The sequence below is a fragment of the Rhodnius prolixus genome, unplaced genomic scaffold (genome assembly GCF_049639745.1).
Source record: "Rhodnius prolixus isolate KJV_2025 unplaced genomic scaffold, Rpr scaffold_4, whole genome shotgun sequence".
Classification (NCBI taxonomy): Eukaryota; Metazoa; Arthropoda; class Insecta; order Hemiptera; family Reduviidae; genus Rhodnius; species Rhodnius prolixus.
In genome coordinates, this window is record NW_027411614.1 from 29,325,207 (window position 1) to 29,347,682 (window position 22,476).

The 22,476-nt window shown below is 35.4% G+C and overlaps 2 protein-coding genes and 1 long non-coding RNA gene across 3 annotated transcripts in view; all 3 read left to right on the top strand.

Annotated features, from left to right (window-relative positions):
* The window catches only part of LOC141456485 (uncharacterized), a 638,647-nt gene that overhangs the window by 353,644 nt on the left and 262,527 nt on the right, over window positions 1-22,476 (top strand). The window lies entirely within an intron of this gene.
* Window positions 1,305-3,980, top strand: LOC141455593 (uncharacterized). Its single transcript, XM_074130746.1, has one exon. The coding sequence runs from the start codon at window positions 1,305-1,307 to the stop codon at window positions 3,978-3,980; it is 2,676 nt and encodes an 891-aa protein (XP_073986847.1).
* LOC141456282 (uncharacterized) lies at window positions 10,266-17,661 on the top strand. Its single transcript, XR_012459689.1, has 3 exons — window positions 10,266-11,852; window positions 12,285-12,487; window positions 17,238-17,661. It is a non-coding gene; the product is annotated as an uncharacterized lncRNA (long non-coding RNA).

Sequence of the window (22,476 nt, forward strand, 5' to 3'; positions counted from 1 at the left end):
AAGAAGTTAAATTCATAGGATTAACTTTAGTCTCAAAAATTAACTTACACAAAGCATGTGAATGATGTATGCAATAAGGCGCTAGGCGTTATAAGCAGTCTTGTTCCTCAATAGAAACCCATCCTTGGATTTCGAAAAAATAAGAAATTAACATAATATACTAACTTTATATTCGACCAATACTTCTGTACAAGGCCGGATTTAGATGAAAAGAGGCCCTAGGCTATTCCACTTATAGAGACCCTTTCACCTCCCATTTTTAAGTAAGTAAATTACATGAGAGATAATAAAATACATCTCTACATTGGATACATCACCAAAAAAAGTGTTTTATTGTTCACTGTTTTCAGAATAGTGTAATTTTAATTTTGCTAACAATTTAAATGTAGACCCCTCTTGATCTTGAGGCCCTAGGCTGAAGCCTAGTTAGCCTTTAGAAAAACCCGGCCCTGCATCTGTATGCAACCCCTGTCTGGTCTCATATGTGTGCTACCAATTACAGTAAAATACAGAGAGTACAAAATAAATGCCTGAGATTGATTGGTTCATCTCCCAGATTGACGCCCATAGACTACATGCATCTCCACTACTGTTGTATTCTAGAAAAATTTGTCACTACCAGTTACAATAGTCTGTACCCTCATATAGTAGCCATTGTAAATTATAATATAAGTTCTCTTGGCCATAAAAAATATAAACATAAGCGATTTAAGCATATTTTGTCGTAACTACCACAGTCCCCCGCAAGGGGTGACTGTTGCATGCAGTTACTTGGGGAGTAGCGCCCCCACGGGTCACCACAGCACAGTACACCATGCACAATCACTAGAACAGTACACTAACACAGACACTACAAACACTTAACACAAATCAGTAAGGCATATACAGTACACAACTCAGGGCTACCGTCCCTGGGAACCCCCCTCCCTTTTGGGGGGCATGTCTGGATGCCCCAAGGAGGCAGCCCCTCCACCAGACTAGGACGCTGTGGGCTAATCCCCCACACGTTCCGAAATTAATTGATTACGAATACATCAACAAAGGAAAACAATCGGACGATTTTAAATGGAAAACGACCTAGGCGAGGATTATGGAACATTGCAACGTGGAATGTGAGAAGCCTTTTTGCGCCCGGAGCTAGCTTAAAATTGGAAGAAGAGCTAAAGAAGTATAGGGTGGAGGTGTCGGCCTTGCAGGAGATTAGATGGCGAGATAGGGAAATCACCCAACTAAGGGACTTTACTATTTTCAACAGTGGTAGCGCTGCCAATATCTTAGGTACTGGCTTTGCAGTCAGTAATAAAATGAAAAAGGATGTTATAGGTTTTCAACCGATAAATGACAGGATCTGCACCCTTAGACTAAAAGGAAAATTCGCAAATCTGAGCCTAATAAGTGTGCACGCACCCACGGAAGACACAGAAGCCGAAACTAAGGAGGAGTTTTATGCGGGGCTAGAGCAGGTGTATAATAGGATCCCCAATCATGATGTTAAACTCCTATTGGGAGATTTTAATGCGAAAGTGGGAAAAGAACAAGACTATAGACCAACTATAGGTTTAAATAGTGTGCACGAAGTTAGTAATGATAATGGTTGTAGGCTAATTGATTTTGCTACAGATAAAACACTAAGGGTGGTAAGTACCAGCTTCCCACATAAAAGAATCCATCTACAAACCTGGATATCACCAGATGGGGTTACCCGCAATCAGATAGATCATATCCTTATTGATGCTCGACATGCAACGAATATTCAAGATGTGAGGAGTTATAGAGGAGCCGACATCGACTCGGATCATTTGCTAGTGAGAGCCAAGCTAAAACAAAAAGTGGCAATAAGAACGCAGGGAAAAGGAGTTAAAAGAAGATTATATAATTCCGAAAGACTGAGATTAGAGGCGGAAAGAGAAGCGTTTCGGAACAAATGTGAGGAACTATTGAAAGAAATTGTGCCAACCCCTAGTGAAGGGATTGAAGGTAGATGGAAATGGATTAAGGAAAGTATGCAAAGGGCTGCAGAGGAGACATTGGGAATAAAAAGGAAAGAGACTCGGAATGGATGGTATGATGAGGAAGTGGAAGAGGTGTTAAAACGCAGAAATGAAGCTAGACAGAGAATGTTGGTGAGAAGGACAAGGGCCAGTGCGCAAGAGTATAGAAGGGAAAGAGCGAAAGCAAGATTGCTGTGCCGAAAGAAGAAAAGGGAACTTGAAAGGAGTTTAGTAGAACAAATGCAATTAGATTTCGACCAAAAGAGGGGAAGGAAATTTTACAAGGCTGTGAAGAACATAAAAGATGGATACCAACCAAGGACGGGCTGTATAGAGAGTGCAGAAGGAAGATTGATGGCCGGAAAGGAGGAGGTAATAAATAGGTGGATGGAATACTTCCAAGAAGTTTTGAACAGCCAGGGGGGGCTAGTGTTAGAAGAAGAAGATATAGCACTGGATGATGATGCCGAACCCCCATCGATGGAGGATTTTGATAATGTAGTTGAGACCTTGAAGGCGAACAAAGCACCTGGTGAGGACAGCATTGAGGCAGAGATGGTAAAACTAGGAGGGGATCGGATCAGGAAGGAGATATACGACCTTATACTGGAAGTATGGTTAGAAGAAAGAATGCCTCGGGAGTGGGCTTCAGCTATGATCTTCCCCATTCATAAGAAAGGAAACCGGCTAAAATGCAGCAACTATCGCGGAATTTCTCTGCTGAGCGTGGTTTATAAAATACTTGCAACCTTGATTACAGAGAGAGTATCAATAGTGGCAGAAAGGGTGCTAGGGGAATACCAGTGTGGTTTTAGGAAGGGCAGGTCCACAACGGATCATATATTCACAATGAGAACGGTGCTAGAAAGTTTCTATGAAAATAATCTGGATTTGCATCAACTATATGTGGATTTCAGAATGGCATATGATTCCGTATCTCGTACTGGACTAATTAGAGGTATGAAACTACTAGGGGTCCCATTTAAGATTATCAGGCTTGTGCGCATGACTCTAAATCAAACATCAGCAAAAGTGGTTATCCAGGGAGAAGTGTCGACAGAATTCGGAGTGAACGTGGGTTTAAGACAAGGAGACCCGGTGTCTCCGGTGTTATTTAATCTGGTGCTAGAGATGGCATTAAGAAGAGTTACCAGCAACCCAGGCGGGACCATCTATAACCGGATGACACAGCACTTGGCGTATGCTGATGACGTGGTAATAATCGCGAGATCAGTTTCAGAGCTAAAGAAAGAATTCTTGGAACTGGAGGAGGGTACGGCTATGTGTGGACTGCGGGTCCATGAAGAAAAAACTAAGTATATGGTGACCACAAGAAATGAAAGAAGGCTCTGCGACCTCGAGGTCGGGCAACACCGTTTCGAAGGAGTGGGGGCTTTCAAGTATCTTGGAACTACCCTCACATCCAAGAATGAGGTAGGCCAGGACATTAGGAGCAGACTGACGGCAGGAAACAAGTGCCTGGGTGCTCTGAAAAGAACGCTCCGGAAAAAAGATGTTTCCAGGAAGGCCAAGATCACCATATACAAAACAGTGATTAGACCTGTAGTGATGTACGGGTCGGAGACTTGGACCCTGACAGTGGCAGAGGAAGCCAGATTGGACTGTTGGGAGAGGAAGGTGCTGCGATGCCTATTCGGCCCAGTGAGCGAAGACGGGGTTTTCCGGATTCGGAAAAACACGGAGCTATACCAACTGTTCGGAGAGGACACCTTGGTTTCATGTATAAAATTGAGAAGGCTCCAGTGGTTGGGTCACCTGCACCGGATGGAGAGGGAGAGATGGCCCCGCAAAATATATGAGGGGCATCCTGGAGGGAGAAGGCCAAGGGGTCGCCCGAGGCTGCGCTGGCTGCAGGATGTGGAGGCAGACCTCCAAAGACTCCGTATTGGGCAGTGGAGGAGGAAAGTCGGGGATCGTTCCGAGTGGAGAGATTTGTTGATGGAGGCCAAGGCCCTTAATGGGCTGTAGCGCCAATGATTAGATTAGATTAGATTAGATTAGACCAGTATCAAGCTAAAGCTTTTTGTTAATTTTTTCCCTTAATATGCAAATATGTTCCCTTTTAAACTGTATTAATATTATCTGATGAGGCGCTAAGCTTGAAACCTCAATTTCTGTATCCTCTAATTTTTATGTGTTTTGTAAATAAATATAGAATTATTATCTCCTTAACAAAAACTTACAGTTTAAAATGTTAAGTATAAGGGTTGATTAAACGCCAAAAGGTACACAAATCAGCAAGCACCCAACATTTCATTAATTCTTCATTAATATTTAAGTAATTTTACTGCATTAATATTCATTAATATTTTTTAGAATTTATTAGATGTCACAGACCCTTATGCTGGCCATTTTCGTCTACAAAATATATGTTCAAGTAGAACTGTAGATTGACGTAATATCTAGTTATTTATAATAATCAAACTGTTGATTACAGGTTAAAAAGAAAAACGTTATAAAAAATAAAAAAAATTATGAGGCTAAAGACTTCAAAACCTTTTTTAAAAAATGCTTACACCAACATACATCAATGATTTTGTTTATTTTATTTATTTTTATTTTTAAATAAAAATTGTTGGTTTAAGTTCATTCTTCGATTAAAGTAATTGTTATTTTATGTAGTAGTCAAACGTTTATAATAATAGGTAATAATTATCTGGCTTTATCGCAAATAATATAGTTTTCTACAATTACATTCTCAATCTAGGTATTCATCCCACAATGTTGTATACATGTAATGTAAAATGAATAAGATATGCATATTTTTAGGGCAGCTAATTATACCAGTATTTTACTATAAGTAAAATTAGGGGGACTAAATTAAATTACAATTGAGAAATCAATAATTGTTGAATAATCTACTTGTTATTATCTGTGTATTATTTGTGCTCACGAATATTTCGGTAAGATGAATTCAAGACAGTAGCCGACTCTAACTTTGTCTTTTTCTACTTTAACATGCATGTACGTATATGTGATTGATCATAATTATAACAAAAAAATATTATAAATGAAGTGGCCAGCATAAGGGTCTGTGACATCTAATAAATTCTAAAAAATATTAATGAATATTAATGCAGTAAAATTACTTAAATATTAATGAAGAATTAATGAAATGTTGGGTGCTTGCTGATTTGTGTACCTTTTGGCGTTTAATCAACCCTTATACTTAACATTTTAAACTGTAAGTTTTTGTTAAAGAGATTTTTGTACCTTTTGGATGGATTTTCCTTTTTGTCTATTTTGCAAAGTTACATATCTGCTTTACAGATTTTTTTTTAATTTGGAATAAGCATTTCTATCATTATAACCTGATAAGGTGTTAAGTCGGAACCGTAACTACCACTGGAGAGATCTTTTTAAAGAATGATTATAGTTGCCATCCTCTATAACAATTTTTTTTTTTAAAAAGCGTTTTGAATAACATAGGAAGATATTTGTACGTAAATAACAAAATTAAACTGCGATTTCAGTACTTCCCTTTAAGAGGAGTAAGAAAAATAAACTGCGATTGCAGTACTTCTAGGCAAAGAGACAAAGATTTTTTAATCGAACGACAATTCATCGATTTAAATCGGTTCACTCATTGATAATTTAAACGATTGCAGTAGTTCCTCTTAGTAGGTGCAAGAGCATGATAGCACTTCACCGCCACGCAGAGGAGCTTTAACCACTTATTCGAGCTGAATTTTATCAAAATCGGACTAAGCGTTATAGAAATATTGGTAATAATAGTTTTAGAAAGGGCCTTATTTGGGTGGGGCGAACTCCCCTCCTTATGAGGCACAGCGTCGAGGCTTTTAAAGTACAAATCAGTACAAAATTTCGATTCGAATGACACATCATTCATGAAAATCGGTTCACGTGTGGATAATTTGAAACGATTGCTGTACTTCCCCTTACAAGGGTAAGAGCATATCGTCGCTTTAATGTTACGTAGGGAAGCCCTCACCCTATCATCCTACCAAAATCGGGCTAAGATTTACAGAGTTATTAGTAATAATAATTTTGGAGGGGGTCTCACATACATGGGGCTAACTCCTCTCCCATTCGATGTACAGCGTCGAGACCCCCAAAAGGCACATCTACATAAAATTCCAAATCGAATGACACCTCATTCATGAAAATCGATTCGCGCGTTTAGGCGCTACGTTGTTTACAAAAAAGGTAACAACAAGAACAACAAGAACAACAACAAGAAGAACAAGAACTAGAACATTTTCTGAAAATGCCGTTTTTGCTCATTTTCAGCAACGTATTTCTCAAAATCTATTTAATCTATGTTGGTGCAAAAAAATTACAGTCATAAAGGAGGATTTGCCCTTTAATTTAAAGAAAATTTGGGAATTTTATCTTTTATAGAAAAAGAGAAAAAAATTGTCAAAGTTGGGTGTTTTTCAACGTTACGCTTTTTCGTGCAGTTTTTGATGGTCAACCCTTATACAACTGTCCTACCGGACAGTTTTAATCTAATCAACAAACTATTAATCACAGGTTAAAAAAAAAAACTTTATAAAAAAAAAATATGAGGCTAAAAAATTCAAAACTTTTTTCAAAAATGCTTACACCAACATTCATCAATGATTTTGTTTATTTTATTTATTTATTTTTATTTTTAAATAAAAATCTTCGGTTTAAGTTCATTCTTCGATTAAAGTAATTGTTACTTTATTTAGTAGTCAAGCGTTTTTAATAATAGGTAATAATTAATCTGGCTTTATAGTAAATAATAGTTTTCTTCAATTCTCAATCTAGGTATTCTTACCACAGTGTTATATATTTGGAATATAAGATATGCATATTTTTAGGACAGCTAATTATTCCAGTATTTTACCTACTATAAGTAAAATTAGAGGGACTACATTAAATTACAATTGAGAAATGAATAATTATTGTTGAATAATTTACTGGATATTACCTATGCGTTATTTGTACTCACAAATACTTCGGTAAGAAGAATTCTAGACTGAAATATTGTTTTAAATCCGTGATTCAAATTTAAACAGTAGCCGACTCTAACTTTGTCTTTTTCTATTTTAACATGCATGTATATGTGACTATTCAGAATAAAGGGCCTAATAAAGATAAATCAGAAGAATAATTTGGAATTAGATTAGATTAGATTAGATTCCATCTGGGGAATTGGCTATTCAGCCTACGCCACCGCGACACCCCAAGGATCTATTGTGGCATCCCCCTAGTTGAAGACCCTCTCCCTATCCTGTCCTTAACCAAACTATGGAATTGGGGGGGGGGCTCCCAGGTGGTCGATCAGAGCACCTGCCATCAGAGCACCCTCTCGAGTTCTGCTTGCCTTAAAAGCCTTAATAGGTCCGAGAGAGGGCCCTGGCTGAGGCTTGTTGGCACCAGCTTCTCTTTGCCAAAGAGTCGGTACCTTAGCCAGACCAGCCCCTCGCACTGACATACCACATGCAGTGCCGTCTCCTCTTCTTCCTGACAAAACCTACACAGGCTATCCGTTGCCAGGCCCATGCATAATTTGGAATAAAGCTATAATAAAATACCTATTTAATTACGAAGATATAATATACATTTTATCATAATTATAACAAAAAATAAAATATTATGAATGAACTAAGGGAAGGGATTAGCTATGCGGTTAGCGTATTGGATTCCCACGTGGAGGTTCCGGGTTCGAATCCAGCTGCTGACCCTTAGATTTTCTCTTCCTAAGAGCTTCTTACAGCTCACTGGCCGGTGATGGACAGTGTTGTCTGTAACGAGAGAACACTGTCCGGAGGCCGGCAGTGGTGCACTGAAAAAAGCTCCGGGCGCCAATAACCTCAGATGTTGACGCGATTTAAATCAATAAAAAAAAAAATTATGAATGAACTGGCCAGCATAAGGGTCTGTGACCTCTAATAAATTCAAAAAAATATTAATGAAATTTAATGCAGTAAAATTACTTAAATTAAAACTGTCCGGTAGGACAGTTGTATAAGGGTTGATCATCAAAAACTGCACGAAAAAGCGTTAGGTTTAAAAACACCCAACTTTGACAATTTTTTTCTCTTTTTCTATAAAAGATAAAATTCCCAAATTTTCTTTAAAATATAGGGCAAATCCTCCTTTATGACTGTAATTTTTTTGCAACAAGCTAGATTTGATAGATATTGAGAAAAAAGATGCTCAAAATGAGCAAAAACGGCATTTTCAAAAAATGTTCTTGTTCTTGTTCTTCTTGTTCTTCTTGTTGTTGTTGTTACCTTTTTTGTAAACAACGTAGCGCCTAAACGCGTGAACCGATTTTCATGAATGAGATGTCATTCGATTCGGAATTTTATGTAGATGTGCCTTTTGGGGGTCTCGACGCTGTACATCGAATGGGAGAGGAGTTAGCCCCATGTATGTGAGACCCCCTCCAAAATTATTATTACTAATAACTCTGTAAATCTTAGCCCGATTTTGGTAGGATGATAGGGTTTGGGCTCCCCTACCTAACATTAAAGCGACGATCTGCTCTTACACTTGTTAAGGGGAAGTATAGCAATCGTTTCAAATTATCGAAACGTGAACCGATTTTCATGAATGAAGTGTCATTCGAATCGAAATTTTGTACAGATTTGCACTTTTAAAGTCTCGACGCTGTGCCTCATAAGGAGGGGAGTTTGCCCCACCCAAGTTAGGCCCTTTTTAAAACTATTATTACCAATATTTCTATAACGCTTAGTCCGATTTTGTTAAAATTTAGCAAGAAGAAGTGGTTAAAGCTCCTCTACGTGGCTGTGAAGTGCCATCTTGCTCTTACACCTACTAAGAGGAAGTACTGCAATCGTTAATGAGTCAAATTATCAAAGAGTGAACCGATTTAAATCAATGAATTGTCGTTCGATTAAAAAATCTTTCCTCTTTGCCTTTTAGGGAGAAGTACTGCAATCGTAGTTTATTTTTCTTACTCCTCTTAAAAGGAAGTACTGAAATCGCAGTTTAATTTTGCTATTTACGTACAAATACCTTCCTATGTTATTCAAAACGCTTTTTCAAAAAAATTGTTATTGAGGATGGTTTGGGGGAATGCAACTATAATCATTCTATAAAAAGATCTCTCCAGTGGTAGTTACGGTTCCGACTTAATACCTTCTTAGGTTATAATGATAGAGTTGCTTATTCCAAATTTTCAAAAAAATCTGTAAAGAAGATATGTAACTTTGTAAAATAGACAAAAAGGAAAATCTATCCAAAAGGTACAAAAATCTCCTTAACAAAAACTTACAGTTTAAAATGTTAAGTATAAGGGTTGATTAAACGCCAAAAGGTACACAAATCAGCGAGTACCCAACATTTCATTAATACTTCATTAATAGTCAAGTAATTCTACTGCATTAATTTTCATTAATAAGTTATTTTTTAGAATTTATTAGATGTCACAGACCCTTATGCTGGCCACTTCATTCATAATATTTTTTTGTTATAATTATGATAAATCACATATATACGTACATGCATGTTAAAGTAGAAAAAGACAAAGTTAGAGTAGGCTACTGTCTTGAATTCGTCTTACCGAAATATTCGTGAGCACAAATAATACACAGATATAACAAGTAGATTATTCAACAACAATTATTCATTTCTCAATTGTAATTTAATTTAGTCCCCCTAATTTTACTTATAGTAAAATCCTAGAATAATTAGCTGTCCTAAAAATATGCATATCTTATTTATTTTATATTACATATATACAACATTGTGGTATGAATACCTAGATTGAGAATGTAATTGAAGAAAACTATATTATTTGCGATAAAGCCTGATAATTATTACCTATTATTATAAACGTTTGACTACTTCATACAATAACAATTACTTTAATCGAAGAATGAACTTAAACCGACGATTTTTATTTAAAAATAAAAATAAATAAATAAAATAAAATCATTAATGTAAGTTTTTTATAAAAAAAAGTTTTGAATTTTTTAGCCTCATATTTTTTTTTCTTTTTAACCTGTAATTAATAGTTTGATTGTTATAAATAACTAGATATTACAGTCAATCTACAGTGCTACTTGAACATATATTTTGTAGACGAAAATGGCCAGCTTAAGGGTCTGTGACATCTAATAAATTCTAAAAAATAACTTATTAATGAAAATTAATGCAGTAGAATTACTTGACTATTAATGAAGTATTAATGAAATGTTGGGTACTCGCTGATTTGTGTACATTTTGGCGTTTAATCAACCCTTATACTTAACATTTTAAACTGTAAGTTTTTGTTAAGGTATTAATGAAGTATTAATGAAATGTTGGGTACTTGCTGATTTATGTACCTTTTGGCGTTTAATCAACCCTTATACTTAACATTTTAAACTGTAAGTTTTTGTTAAGGAGATTTTTGTACTTTTTGGATAGATTTTCCTTTTTATCTGTTTTGCAAAGTTACATATCTGCTTTACAGATTTTATTAAAATTTGGAATAATAAATTCTGTCATTATAACCTAAAAAGGTGTTAAGTCGGAACCGTAACTACCACTGGAGAGATCTTTTTAAAGAATGATTATAGTTGCGGTCCCCCAAACCATCCTCAATAACAATTTTTTAGAGAAAGCGTTTTGAATAAAATAGGAAGGTATTTGTACGTAAATAGCAAAATTAAAAAGCGATTTCAGTACTTCCTTTTAAGAGGAGTAAGAAAAATAAACTGCGATTACAGTACTTCTCCCTAAAAGGCAAATATTTTGAATCGAATTCATTGATGTAAATAAGTTCACTCATTGATAATTTTAACGATTGCAGTACTTCCTCTTAGTAGGTGTAAGAGCATGATGGCACTTCACAGCCACGTAGAGGAGCTTTAACCACTTCTTCGTGATAAATTTTATCAAAATCGGACTAAGCGTAATAGAAATATTGGTAATAATAGTATTAGAAAAGGCCTTATTTGGGTGGGGCAAACTCCCCTCCTTATGAGTCATAGCGACGAGACTTTTAAAGTGCAAATCTGTACAAAATTTCGATTCGAATGACACTTCATTCATGAAAATCGGTTCACGTTTCGATAATTTGAAACGATTACCATACTTCCCCCTAATAAGAGTAAGAGCAGTACGTCGTTTAAATGTTACGTAGGAGTGCCCTAAACCTTTCATCCTGCCAAATTTTATTAAAATCGGGTTAACATTTACAGAGTTATTAGTAATAATAATTTTGAGAAGGGGCCTCACATATATGGGGCTAACTCCTCTCCCATTCGATGTACAGCGTGGAGACCCCCAAAAGGCACATCTACATAAAATTCCGAATCGAATGACACCTCATTCATGAAAATCGGTTCGCGCGTTTAGGCGCTACGTTGTTTACAAAAAAGGTAACAACAACAACAAGAAGAACAAGAAGAACAAGAACAAGAACATTTTCTGAAAATGCCGTTTTTGGTCATTTTCGGCAACTTTTTTCTCAAAATCTACCTAATCTGGGTTGTTGCAAAAAATTACAGTTATAAAGGAGGGTTTGCCCTTTATTTTAAAGAAAATTTGGGAATTTTATCTTTTATAGAAAAAGAGGAAAAAAATGTCAAAGTTGGGTGTTTTTCAACATTACGCTTTTTCGTGCAGTTTTTGACGATCAACCCTTATACAACTGTCCTACCGGACAGTTTTAATTATTTGTATTTATTATTAGGTTTATCTAATACTTCAAACATATGTTTTAGATCTGCACAAATGAAAATATTACGTCAAATTTAAAGAAATAAAGTAAGTGAAAGTAAATAAGACAGAAATTTAACAATTACTCCTAACTGTTTACATTATGTACAATCAAAAAATAGAAATACAACTTTTAATAATGCCTAAAGGATCTCCTGTCCTCGATATCCCAAGGTAAACCTGTAAAATACCCAATGTTAAAATTCTAAACTAAACTCCACTTTAAGCTCTAAACGTTCCAAAGGCTTGCAATAAATTTCATTTAAACCAATCAATTATACTGCCTCATCTAACCATTTTACTTTCCATTCTTCTCATCTTCTAGCTAGCGTACAGACTGAAATCTTTATCTACAGGCTTATTTTCAAGCAACAAAGGAAGTGTGTCACTGTTAAGGCTTATCAATGCCTACACTCTGAAGCCTGAGGTCATCGTTTGTTCGGCAGGCTCACATTTACTTCAATGTCAACGGCAATCCTTTTACAAAATTCTTGTCTGGCCATTTTCCGCTTAGCTTGCCCAGTTACTAATCGTGCCATAGCAACATTAAAAGCTGTAGAATTAAGTAAATTCTATCTCAATTTATTAACGAAAACTGATTTACAGTTTCAGGATTCTCAGCGTCCAATTATGCTAGAAGTGCTTAACAACAAAATAAGATATCTTTTAAAAAGAAAGCGGTGGCCTCCCATTGTGATAAATATTATAAATTGAATCACACCAGAGTGACAGTAGTTCTTCATCCTTCTATATTATACAGCGTAAACATTCTGCCTGTTCATAATACATACTTTTCAAAGAGATTCAAAGTAAGGAACGTTTTTTCAGCAAATCTTTTAGAAAATTCTTGCCTCTTCTAGTTGTTACATATTAGGTGCAGAACCTTCTTTGAAAGTTAAAAGAATCTTACGCTTTTTTTAAAAAAAGAGGACCAACCCTGGAATTTTCTTTTATTATTGAAGAGAGTTTTAACTTTTTTTTATTTATTTTTATTTTCTTTAGAAGTTCTCTAGTAAATATAAAAATACCTTCTACCGTAAAATTATCTTTAGATTTTTCATGCTAAATAAAAGTAAGAAGGCTTCTGCCAAAGAAAGATTTTCTGTGTTTTTCCTTTCTCACTGTATCATCTCTTGAGGCTCACTGGGTTTAGTAGAGGATTTAAAGGGATAAAAATTCTGAAACCTCTCGGGAGCCGTAAAAGGGGATTCACTGGCTGGGTAGAGGATATCACTATAAGAGAAGCAAGCTTATACCAAGAGCTAGTGGTATGCATTCATGAGATGTCCTAACCAAGACTTATTTTGACCATTGCACATTTGAATACAGCTTTATAAAGTGAGATAACTTGCATAACTATGCATGCATTTTCCACTTAACCCGTGATTAAATTTCTTTATTACATTTTATTTAAATTCAACAGAACGATAATTAATTACTTATGCACTTAGTGGAGCAAGAGAATTTATTTAGGATTGAAATAGCAAGGATTGAGTCAAATTAAAAAACAACAAATCCGACTTTACTCCATCTTTTTGACGTCTTTTCTCAGGGTCTGGATATTACAAATAAATAACACAACAATTAGAATATTGAAGCGCAAGAATAAAAATACTTCTTATTAAAAAAAAAAAAACTAAGGATTCATGATTGGCGAGGAGTCGGTCAAATAAAAAACAACTCGACTTTTTGCCAACGTTTCGACAAATATATTGTCTTCTTCAGGGCGTGGCTATGCGGGTTTCAGTAACTCAACCAACAGGTCTTTCAATCTGGTATCATATGGAGGCAATCCAAAAAACCTAATGATAACAAAATCGGGGGATACAGTTTGGCGTTATAGTTTCAAATCTATCGTCTACATCCAAAATTAAATTAGACCACTGGATAGCTAAAGGATCAAAGAATTCATTGCGATAACCGAGGACTGTGACGCATCGCGCGTGGTGGAGGGGAAACGCCGCCATTTTGAGATCATTTTGCTGTGTATCGAGATTTGCAAATGGTATAACTTTTGACTCGGAGAAGCTACGATGTTCGTCGTATAGGTGTTAGAATAAAAAAATATTATCAAAAATATATAATGTCGGCCTATACGCGTCGAAAAGCCAAAACCAAATACAGAGATCATTTACGATTGGAAAGGGCTTCTCAAGAACAATCGAATGGTAATAATAAAATATCATATGACCGAGTCAAGTTGTGCCGGGAACGTAAAAGAATGATTACGGCCGAGCGGATCAACGATGGTGTCAGTACATCTGCAGCTGGGGCGGTTGAAATTATGCAAGTGGATGATGAAATCGCTTCTACATCGACAACGGACTGTATAGGCATAGATTGTGTTCGATCGTCGATTATGAAGACACATTGGGAAGTAGCTAGTGCACGTTTTACTACGACGTTTGTCAACAATCCATTCGGACATAAGTGTGATGTGTGTGATCGTCTATGGTTTCTGCGCCCATTGAAGCTAACAAAAGGAAAACACTTACCGCTGCTTAATAATATATAATTATTATTATTATTATATTATAAAAAATATAACCGGTTACGTAAACGTATTCACGTACAACACACGGCCGGGTCCATGACACTGCCACAGTTTTTTTTTTGACCGATTCCTCGCCAATCTTAAATCCTTAGTTTAATAATTTACGGTCACGAAGCCTATATATTCATATTTTTTTTAAAAAAACTATGAGAAATGATATCGGTAAGAATACATAGAAGTTACACGAATGTGTGAGTTGGTTCAGTTGCAGAAAGAACTATGAACCATAGAATGGAGATCAGGTATATATCCAAATATAACAGGACAATAAACTTGACGAAACGTTGGCGTAAAGACGGAGTTATTGTTCGTTTATTTTGACCGAATCCCTTGCTAGTTCAATCCTAAATATAAATATCTTACACTGACTAAAAGTTAATACAATTTCAGAGTAATTGAATGTTAAGAAAAGGTGCTATAATTGAAATTTCTCTGCCCTTTTTGACACTTTTCCTATAAGTGCTAAATATAAGAATTCTAAAATTATAATAAATAATTGGAAACTACTAACGATAAACTAACTTGTCGGGATTTAAACTGGTTCTAGAAAACTGGGATGTCACCCTTCCTGGGAAGAATAGTTTAATTTTAGGGAAAATCCCATTTAATAAAAATGAATGTTCGAAAATAAGGTGTAGTCTTGAGAACTTCAGTATGAGAGTTTTTTCAATATAGTCTCGAAGGTTAATTTAAAAAAATATGGTAATTACACAAAGAATTTATAAACTGTAGATCACAATTTATTGAAATGGCATTAGATATCTTTTGCCATTAGACGAAGTCACTAAGAAATAAACCTCTCATTTAAGTATACAGCGATCTAGAAGGCAATGAAAGTTTTTGTCTCAAAAGAAAATAGAATTGCGATCAAATAACCAAAAAAAAAAAAAAGATGCGGAAAAAAAAAATTTCATTACTGGAATTCATTCCTGAAAGGGTCTGTGTTTTTTTATCATCTTCTGTTTTATCTTATCTAGATTTTAGAGGAATTTTTTACTTCAACGGAATGGAATAAGCCGAGACGTTCGTTGATATTTCATTGTAACTATGTCGGCCTTAATCATTTATTTAGCTTCAATTCTAATTGTCTACTTTATTCAACCATTATCTATGCGATCTCTTTTTTCAATTTCGTTTAAACAATCTTCTCAGAGATGAAATACAATATTTTCTTTCCTTTTTTTTTTTTTGTTATTTAAACAAAAACACAAAAATTACCTTCACTATTTTGCAGATGTTGAGGAACGGTAATGAATGTTACGATTTCTTTTCTTGTAAATTATAAACAAATTTCATTTATTATCCTGCCAAATTTTATCAAAAATCGGGCAAAGATTAACAGAGTTATTAGTAATAATAATTTCGAGGAGGGCCTCACATACATTTTTAATCCAATTTAATACTCGGTAATGGAAAAAGTGGAAAGTTATGTCATCCTACGGTATAAACTGAACCAATCACATTGAAAGAATTTTTCAATAATAAAAACATCCAAGTGAAAACCACTAAAATTCCATATAACCTTTTTTTAAGGAGGAAATACACCGTTCCCCATTTCTTGTAAACCTAATCAAAATAAAAAAACATTCTGACGTATTGGTTCGAAAACGTAGACTTGTTTCGAGAAGAAAATTAATTTAAAATAATTTACGTATACGAGGGTCGTTTGAAAAGACCGTGCAAAGTCAGAGAGATAGCACTACTGGCGCGTATCGAGGTTATGTTTAGTTAGTAGCATCTCTTGGAAGAACACACACCAAGTTTCAGCCAGATCGGTCTATTTCTTTGTGTTTGGCATTCGTTTGAATTGAGGAAGTCAAGTGATTTTCAAAAAATGGACGAAAAAGAATTTCGTGTGTTGATTAAACACTACTTTATGAAAGGCAAAACGCCTCAGGAGACTAAAGAGAAGCTTGATAAACATTATGGTGACTCTGCACCTTCGATTAGAACAGTTTATAAGTGGTTTCAAAATTTTCGGAGTGGCCATATGGGCACAAGTAACGCTGAACGTTCTGGACGTCCTGTTGAGGTTACTACTCCAGAAATCATTGATAAAATCCATGATATGGTGATGGATGACAGAAGAGTGAAGGTGCGTGAGATTGCTAGTGCTGTGGGCATCTCGAATGAACGGGTACATAATATTTTGCATCAACATTTGGACATGACAAAGCTATCCGCAAGATGGGTGCCGCGATTGCTCACGCTTGACCAAAAACGAAATCGTGAGAACGGTTTGCAGCTGTTCCAGAAGAATCCGCATAACTTTAAGCGTCGTTTCGTCACTGTGGATGAAACATGGATAAATCACTACACTCCTGAGACCAAAGAACAATCTAAACAATGGGTTACCAAGGGGGAATCTGCGCCAAAAAAGGCGAAGACCGTTCCTTCGGCCGGAAAGATTATGGCGACTGTCTTTTGGGATTCGCAAGGAATAATCCTCATCGACTATTTGGAAAAGGGTAAAACTATTACAGGTGCATATTATTCATCGTTATTGGACCGTTTGAAAACCGAGCTGCAAGAAAAACGCCCACGATTGGCCCACAAAAAAGTCCTTTTCCATCACGACAACGCACCAGCTCACACCTCAGCAGTTGTGGTCGCAAAATTAATAAAAATAGAGTTCCAACTCGTTTCACATCCCTCCTATCTCCAGACTTGGCTCCCTCGGACTACTATTTGTTCCCCAATATGAAGAAATTAGCAGGAAAAAGATTTTATTCAAACGAGGAGGTGATTGCAGAAACGAATGTCTATTTTTCAGACTTGGACAAATCCTATTATTCGGAAGGGATCAAAAAACTAGAGCAGCGTTGGACGAAGTGTATAAGCCTAAAAGGAGACTATGTTGAAAAATAAAAAAGGTTTACCCCAAAAAATTAAGTAGTTTTTATTTTTGCACGCTTTTCAAACGACCCTCGTACTTACATGCAATATAGGATATATATTTTCTTTAGCAGTGATTTTTGCGTATCATTTTTATGCTCTCTTGTTAGCTAATCTTACCCAAAAAGAAAAGTGACAACTGGTATGGTCGGCTGGAACCAGAAAAGAATAAATTTACGTTGAGCTGGCGGTCTCCAGGTATTTTTCTCCTGGTGCTGACAATATGGTCTGTGGTTGTAAGCTGTAAGAAGCTACTAGAACAAGTAAGTGTAAGGACCGGCAGTTGGTTTTGAACATGGGCTTCAAAGCGCTAAACACTAAACTAATTTATTTTCATGATTGTGTAGGAAATGCATTATAAAGGGAAACTCCTTAACAAAAACGTATTGTTTAAAAAGTTAAGTATAAGGGTTGATTAAACACTAAAAGATACACGAATCAGCAAGAACCCAACATTTCATTAATGCTTAATTGAAATCATTCAATTTTACTGCATTAGATTTTCATTAATTGTATATTGTTTAGTATTTGTTAGATGGCTCAGAATCTTATGCTGGCTATGTTCATCTAAAAAATATTTGTTTAGTTATGTGTAGCACCTATTTAACTTTGATTGACTGTAATAGAAGATATCAAACTATTCATGCACTGGTTATTTTGATATCAAATCTTCAAATCTCGTAGTTGGCCAAATATCTGGCAATGAACGAATCATCATTTCAATAAAAGGTCGGCAACCTATTTTAAGTCGAGAGCCATTTCTCCTTAAATAATTTTAATAAATCTCTCCAAGAGCCGCAAGGATGATAGTGTAAAAACCTCTTTAGATCATTTGTATTCGCAAATTATTATTTATTATTTATACGCGCCAGGTAGCCTAGCGGTTAGAGGCGAGACCTGCAAAGCTAATATGTATTGTGGTACTGGGTTCGATTCCCGGTCTTTAGGCCTTGGATTTTATTTAATGGTTAATAAAAGAAATTTACAGTAAAGTATGTTTGCTAGTCGCCTCCGTCCACGACACCTAATTGGTAGTTGGATGTAAAGCCCGCCTGAAAAAAATAGGCAATTACTTTACTATACTTTTTATTTGATGATATTCAATTACGTTTAAATGTTTTATATATTTATTTTATCACATATTTCGAAGTAAATAAACAAATAATAACTAGACCTGTGTTAGAATGAAAAGGCGGCAGTCTTATATAATAAGGTACTTTATTTTAATATAATTCTATTCAATTTCTAACCTAACATATCTAAAATTCTTTTTGAAAAATTTACTTTGATAAATACAATTTTCATTCGTTTCAATAAAATTAAAATATACAATTTATTTTAGACAGGCTGAAGAGCAATACAATTTGGATAAAAGAGCCGCATGCTGCTCGCGATCCGAGGTTGCCGACCCCTGTTTTTTAGTCTAAAGTCGATATAATATCACTGCTTCGGCATATATTCTGTTTTTGGCGTATTGGTATTCAATTTTTGTAAAGTTATTCTGGAATAACGCGTAGTTTATAATTGGTTTACACTTTACATGAAACTTAGAAGTTATCCCAGTAGATGTTGAAAGCAGGCAGAGAGTCTTTGTTGCCTATAGGTATTATTAATTAAAATCCATGGACGTTAACTTTCCGTTTTGTTCATGACCGGTTCATTAAGTTCCGAAGCATCGACAAAGTTTAAATTGAAGTGGTTTAGCCGTTAGCAGAAGCCGCTTCTCATACTCTGTGCTCGATTTTAAGGTGTCAATATTCAACTTGCAACTTATATCATTGAAGCTAACACTATTAAAAAAGATAATCTTAAAGTATTATTACATTACATTATTACATTGTTGCACTAATTAATTGTACTGGATGTAAATTTGGTTTGCGAATAATATTCGCAGAATTTTTTTTTAAAGGTCAATAAATGTTTACCAGGGATTCACATATTCGTTAACCAAAAATAGATTGAAAATCAAATTTGAATTGAAAAATTATGTCATCGTTTTAGTATTATTTCTAAAGATTTCATTTGTCCTGCCGGTTACCGAACAGTGTTCACTGACAATATTATCCGTCTCCATGATTAATAAGAGATTCTTTTAAAGACAAAATATGAGATTCAGGTTGACTCGAACGATGAATCTTCACGAGGGTGTCCAATACACAACCACTGGGCCTAACTTCTTTTGTTTTATGCAAATAAATTAAAATTCATTTCAATCTACATATGTGCCTGGGATTAACATTGCATTGCCAATCTGTAGTCCAATTGACTCCAAAAAAATAGGAATGGTCTCTGTTTCCTCACATCTCATAGCTATCCCAAAATGCTCTTAGATATGCTATCCCCACTATCTCACTATTTGATTGTCACGAGCTGAAGACCAGATTGGCATTACACGTAAATATATCGGAGTAGTCACGAGCTGAAGACCAGATTGGCATTACACGTAAATATATCGGAGTCATCTCCGATTGGCAATATAAGTAGATTTTCTGTTATTATCTTTGCTCCAGATAATTGCCTAAATGCTTATTTGAAAAATTTACATAATTTTCTTATAAAGTATCAAGGCACCAAAAAAGCCTTTTACTAGAATTGATATTATCTCCGAATTGCAGCAAAAACTTGCAGCGAATTAGGTAATTTCCGATCCGTGTCAACAGCGCACAGTAATAGAAAAAATAGCGAATGTAATTAAAAAATGAAAAAGCCTCTAATCAGAAGGCAGTCAATCAGGATTCTAGAAAATACTGAAATTACTGCAATCCTCTGTTGAAGTTAATTCCTTCTGCGTGAAATGTTAAAGCCGATTTGTGGACAAAATTTGTTTTTTCGTTCTTAATTCCTATTCTTTCTCATCCTTTAATGTAAATTTTATTATTAAAATTGAAATCAATTTAGAAAAAATAAATTATGGAGTCAATATGACTCCACATTGGCAATAACTGACTAAGTTCGAGCATTGGCAATGCAGTGTTAAGGATTTTTTCATATTTAAGATGGACTTTGACCTATAAAAGAATTAGATTTTAGTTACTTTTATTTTTGAAAGTCTCATAAAAACTGATGCCATAAGCAGTGGCAAGGCAGTTGGAAGGTTCTTTATTAGGCATGGCCTCCCCTAAACATATAAGGCTTATAAGGCTTATAGGTTATTTAAAGATAATATTGCATTTTTGCTTTGCTTCTAACTAATATTGTTACTATCAAGTGGAGATCATTTTCGATTGCATGCTTTATGAAGCCTGTTTATTCAAGAATTATTATTATTATTCAAGAATTGGAAGCCTTGAGTAACCCTATCATTCCTAAAAAGCCGAGGCATAAGTTGCGTTTATCATCACACCATTTTAAACTGAACAAACATTGTGGCTCTGTATTCTTCCAGTCAGAAAATTCTTCCGCCAATTCAAGAAAAGTTCTGACTGACTGATTTGTGGGTCTATATTTATACTTGAGAGATTCAGGGTGACAGTCAGGGTGGAAAATGGTTATAGTATACAGGATTCTTATATTTGGAATCAAAAATTTGACTGCAACAATAATTTACTATTTATTTTCTAAAACAAATTTATTGGCTCGTAAATACAAGTTTACGCGTGAAATTCCCACAAAAAACTGTCATTAAATTGAAAAATATCGCTGTTAAATTAACATTTTTCAAAGAATTCTTCTTCAGTAGGGCATCTCACAACCTGTTGTCATGACTACGTAAATTCAGAGGAGTTCTAGAAGAGAAGTTTTATTGGTCTAAGATTGAAGAGCCATTCTGCTCCCCCCCAAAAAAAACATCCTGCTACGCGACAAGTCATTAAAAAAGGCTTCCGCTTGAAGCTTTGTTTCGAAAGAGATGTTATCACGAAAATATCCTTAATTTATCCGCCCCCAAAGTGAAGAATCGTTATCTAAAAAAGAAAAAATGCTACTAGATTCCAAAAATGATATGTCGTAAGTTTTGGTAAAGCCTTAAAGTTCATTTTTGTAATAAAGTGCTCTCTTGTTAACTAATCTTACCTAATTAGAAAAGTGCCATCTGGTATGGTCATCTGGAACCAGGTCTAGAATTCTAGAAATTCCATTTCGCCAAAAGCCGGGCCAAATCTTAATTCCTACTTTATATTGTAACTCCAGATTGTCAGGCACCAGCCGCCATTGGATATGTGGTTCCTAGCCTTAATCCTCCTTTTCATCCTAGACCTCCATACAAATAATAACCTTGTCAGTATCTTCTGTTTAGCTCGCATACCACCCTCTTAGGACTTATTTTTTTCCAAATATATTATTATTGGTATTACCCATCATCCTTCTCTATACGTGTTCGGTCGACCGTACTGATTTCTAGTAAGATGAAAATCCTTTAACCCTGAGTAGCTTTTCTTAATTCATCACTTACCCAAGCGTGAATGTTACCCATGCACATGGTACATTTCAAATTCTACTTGCCTTGCCGTCTTTCAATAGCATCTCTTCATTTAATCCATTATTATCCTTGACAGACCATTCACTTTTTCCTGAAAACCTATTATATACAGGGTGACAAAAGTTATATGCTCCACCCACTTTTTTTTTTAACGGCGGGAAATTTCGAAAAAATGAAAAACACGTATTTAATCATTTTTAGTCTAGTTTATTTTCAGTGATTGACCCATTTTTTTAAACCCCTGTATCTCGAGATACAGCATTCAACTTTTGTTTTTCAAATGGAACGTTATATTTTTTGTTGCATATTTTTGTAGGATTTGAGCTCCTAAAGAAAAAAAAAACTTTTTTTGAAATCGGTTAGGTTTTTCAAAAGTTATGGTAATTTAAAATATGGAAAACAAATTTCAGTTTACTGTCAGAATCTGTTCAAACTGGGTACAATCAACGGATAGGCAAGCCAAAACTCTGGACTCCCACGCTTTGCTTGTAGCAGGATTTATGGTGGCGAAGTCAGGATCTAGGCAGGCTAGAGTTATTCGACGTTTCAGATCATCGACTGAAGCCACGGAATTTAGGATACTGTACTCTTTATTTTTTAGGTATCCCCACAAGAAATAGTGCATTGGGGTCAAGTCCGGAGATCGAGGTGACCATTAGAAGGGACAATGAGTCCTTAAGCACTTTTCATGAAAATTTCTGCCCAGCTAACCTCGAACCACTTTCGCATTATGTGCCGGGCAACCATTTTGTTGAAAATACATATCTAGCCGACGTTGTAGATGAACATCTTCAAGCAGAACTGGCAAAATGTCTCTTCAAAAAAAGTTAGATACCTTGCACCAGTTAAGTTCTCTCTGTAGAAGTATGGGCCGATTAGTTGATTTCCTAAAACTCCACACCAAACGTTTGTAGAAAAAAACAACCTGAACG

Coding starts and splice junctions, on each gene's coding strand:
- LOC141455593 (XM_074130746.1), top strand. CDS start 1,305: ATGAAAAAGGATGTTATAGGTTTTCAACCGATAAATGACAGGATCTGC.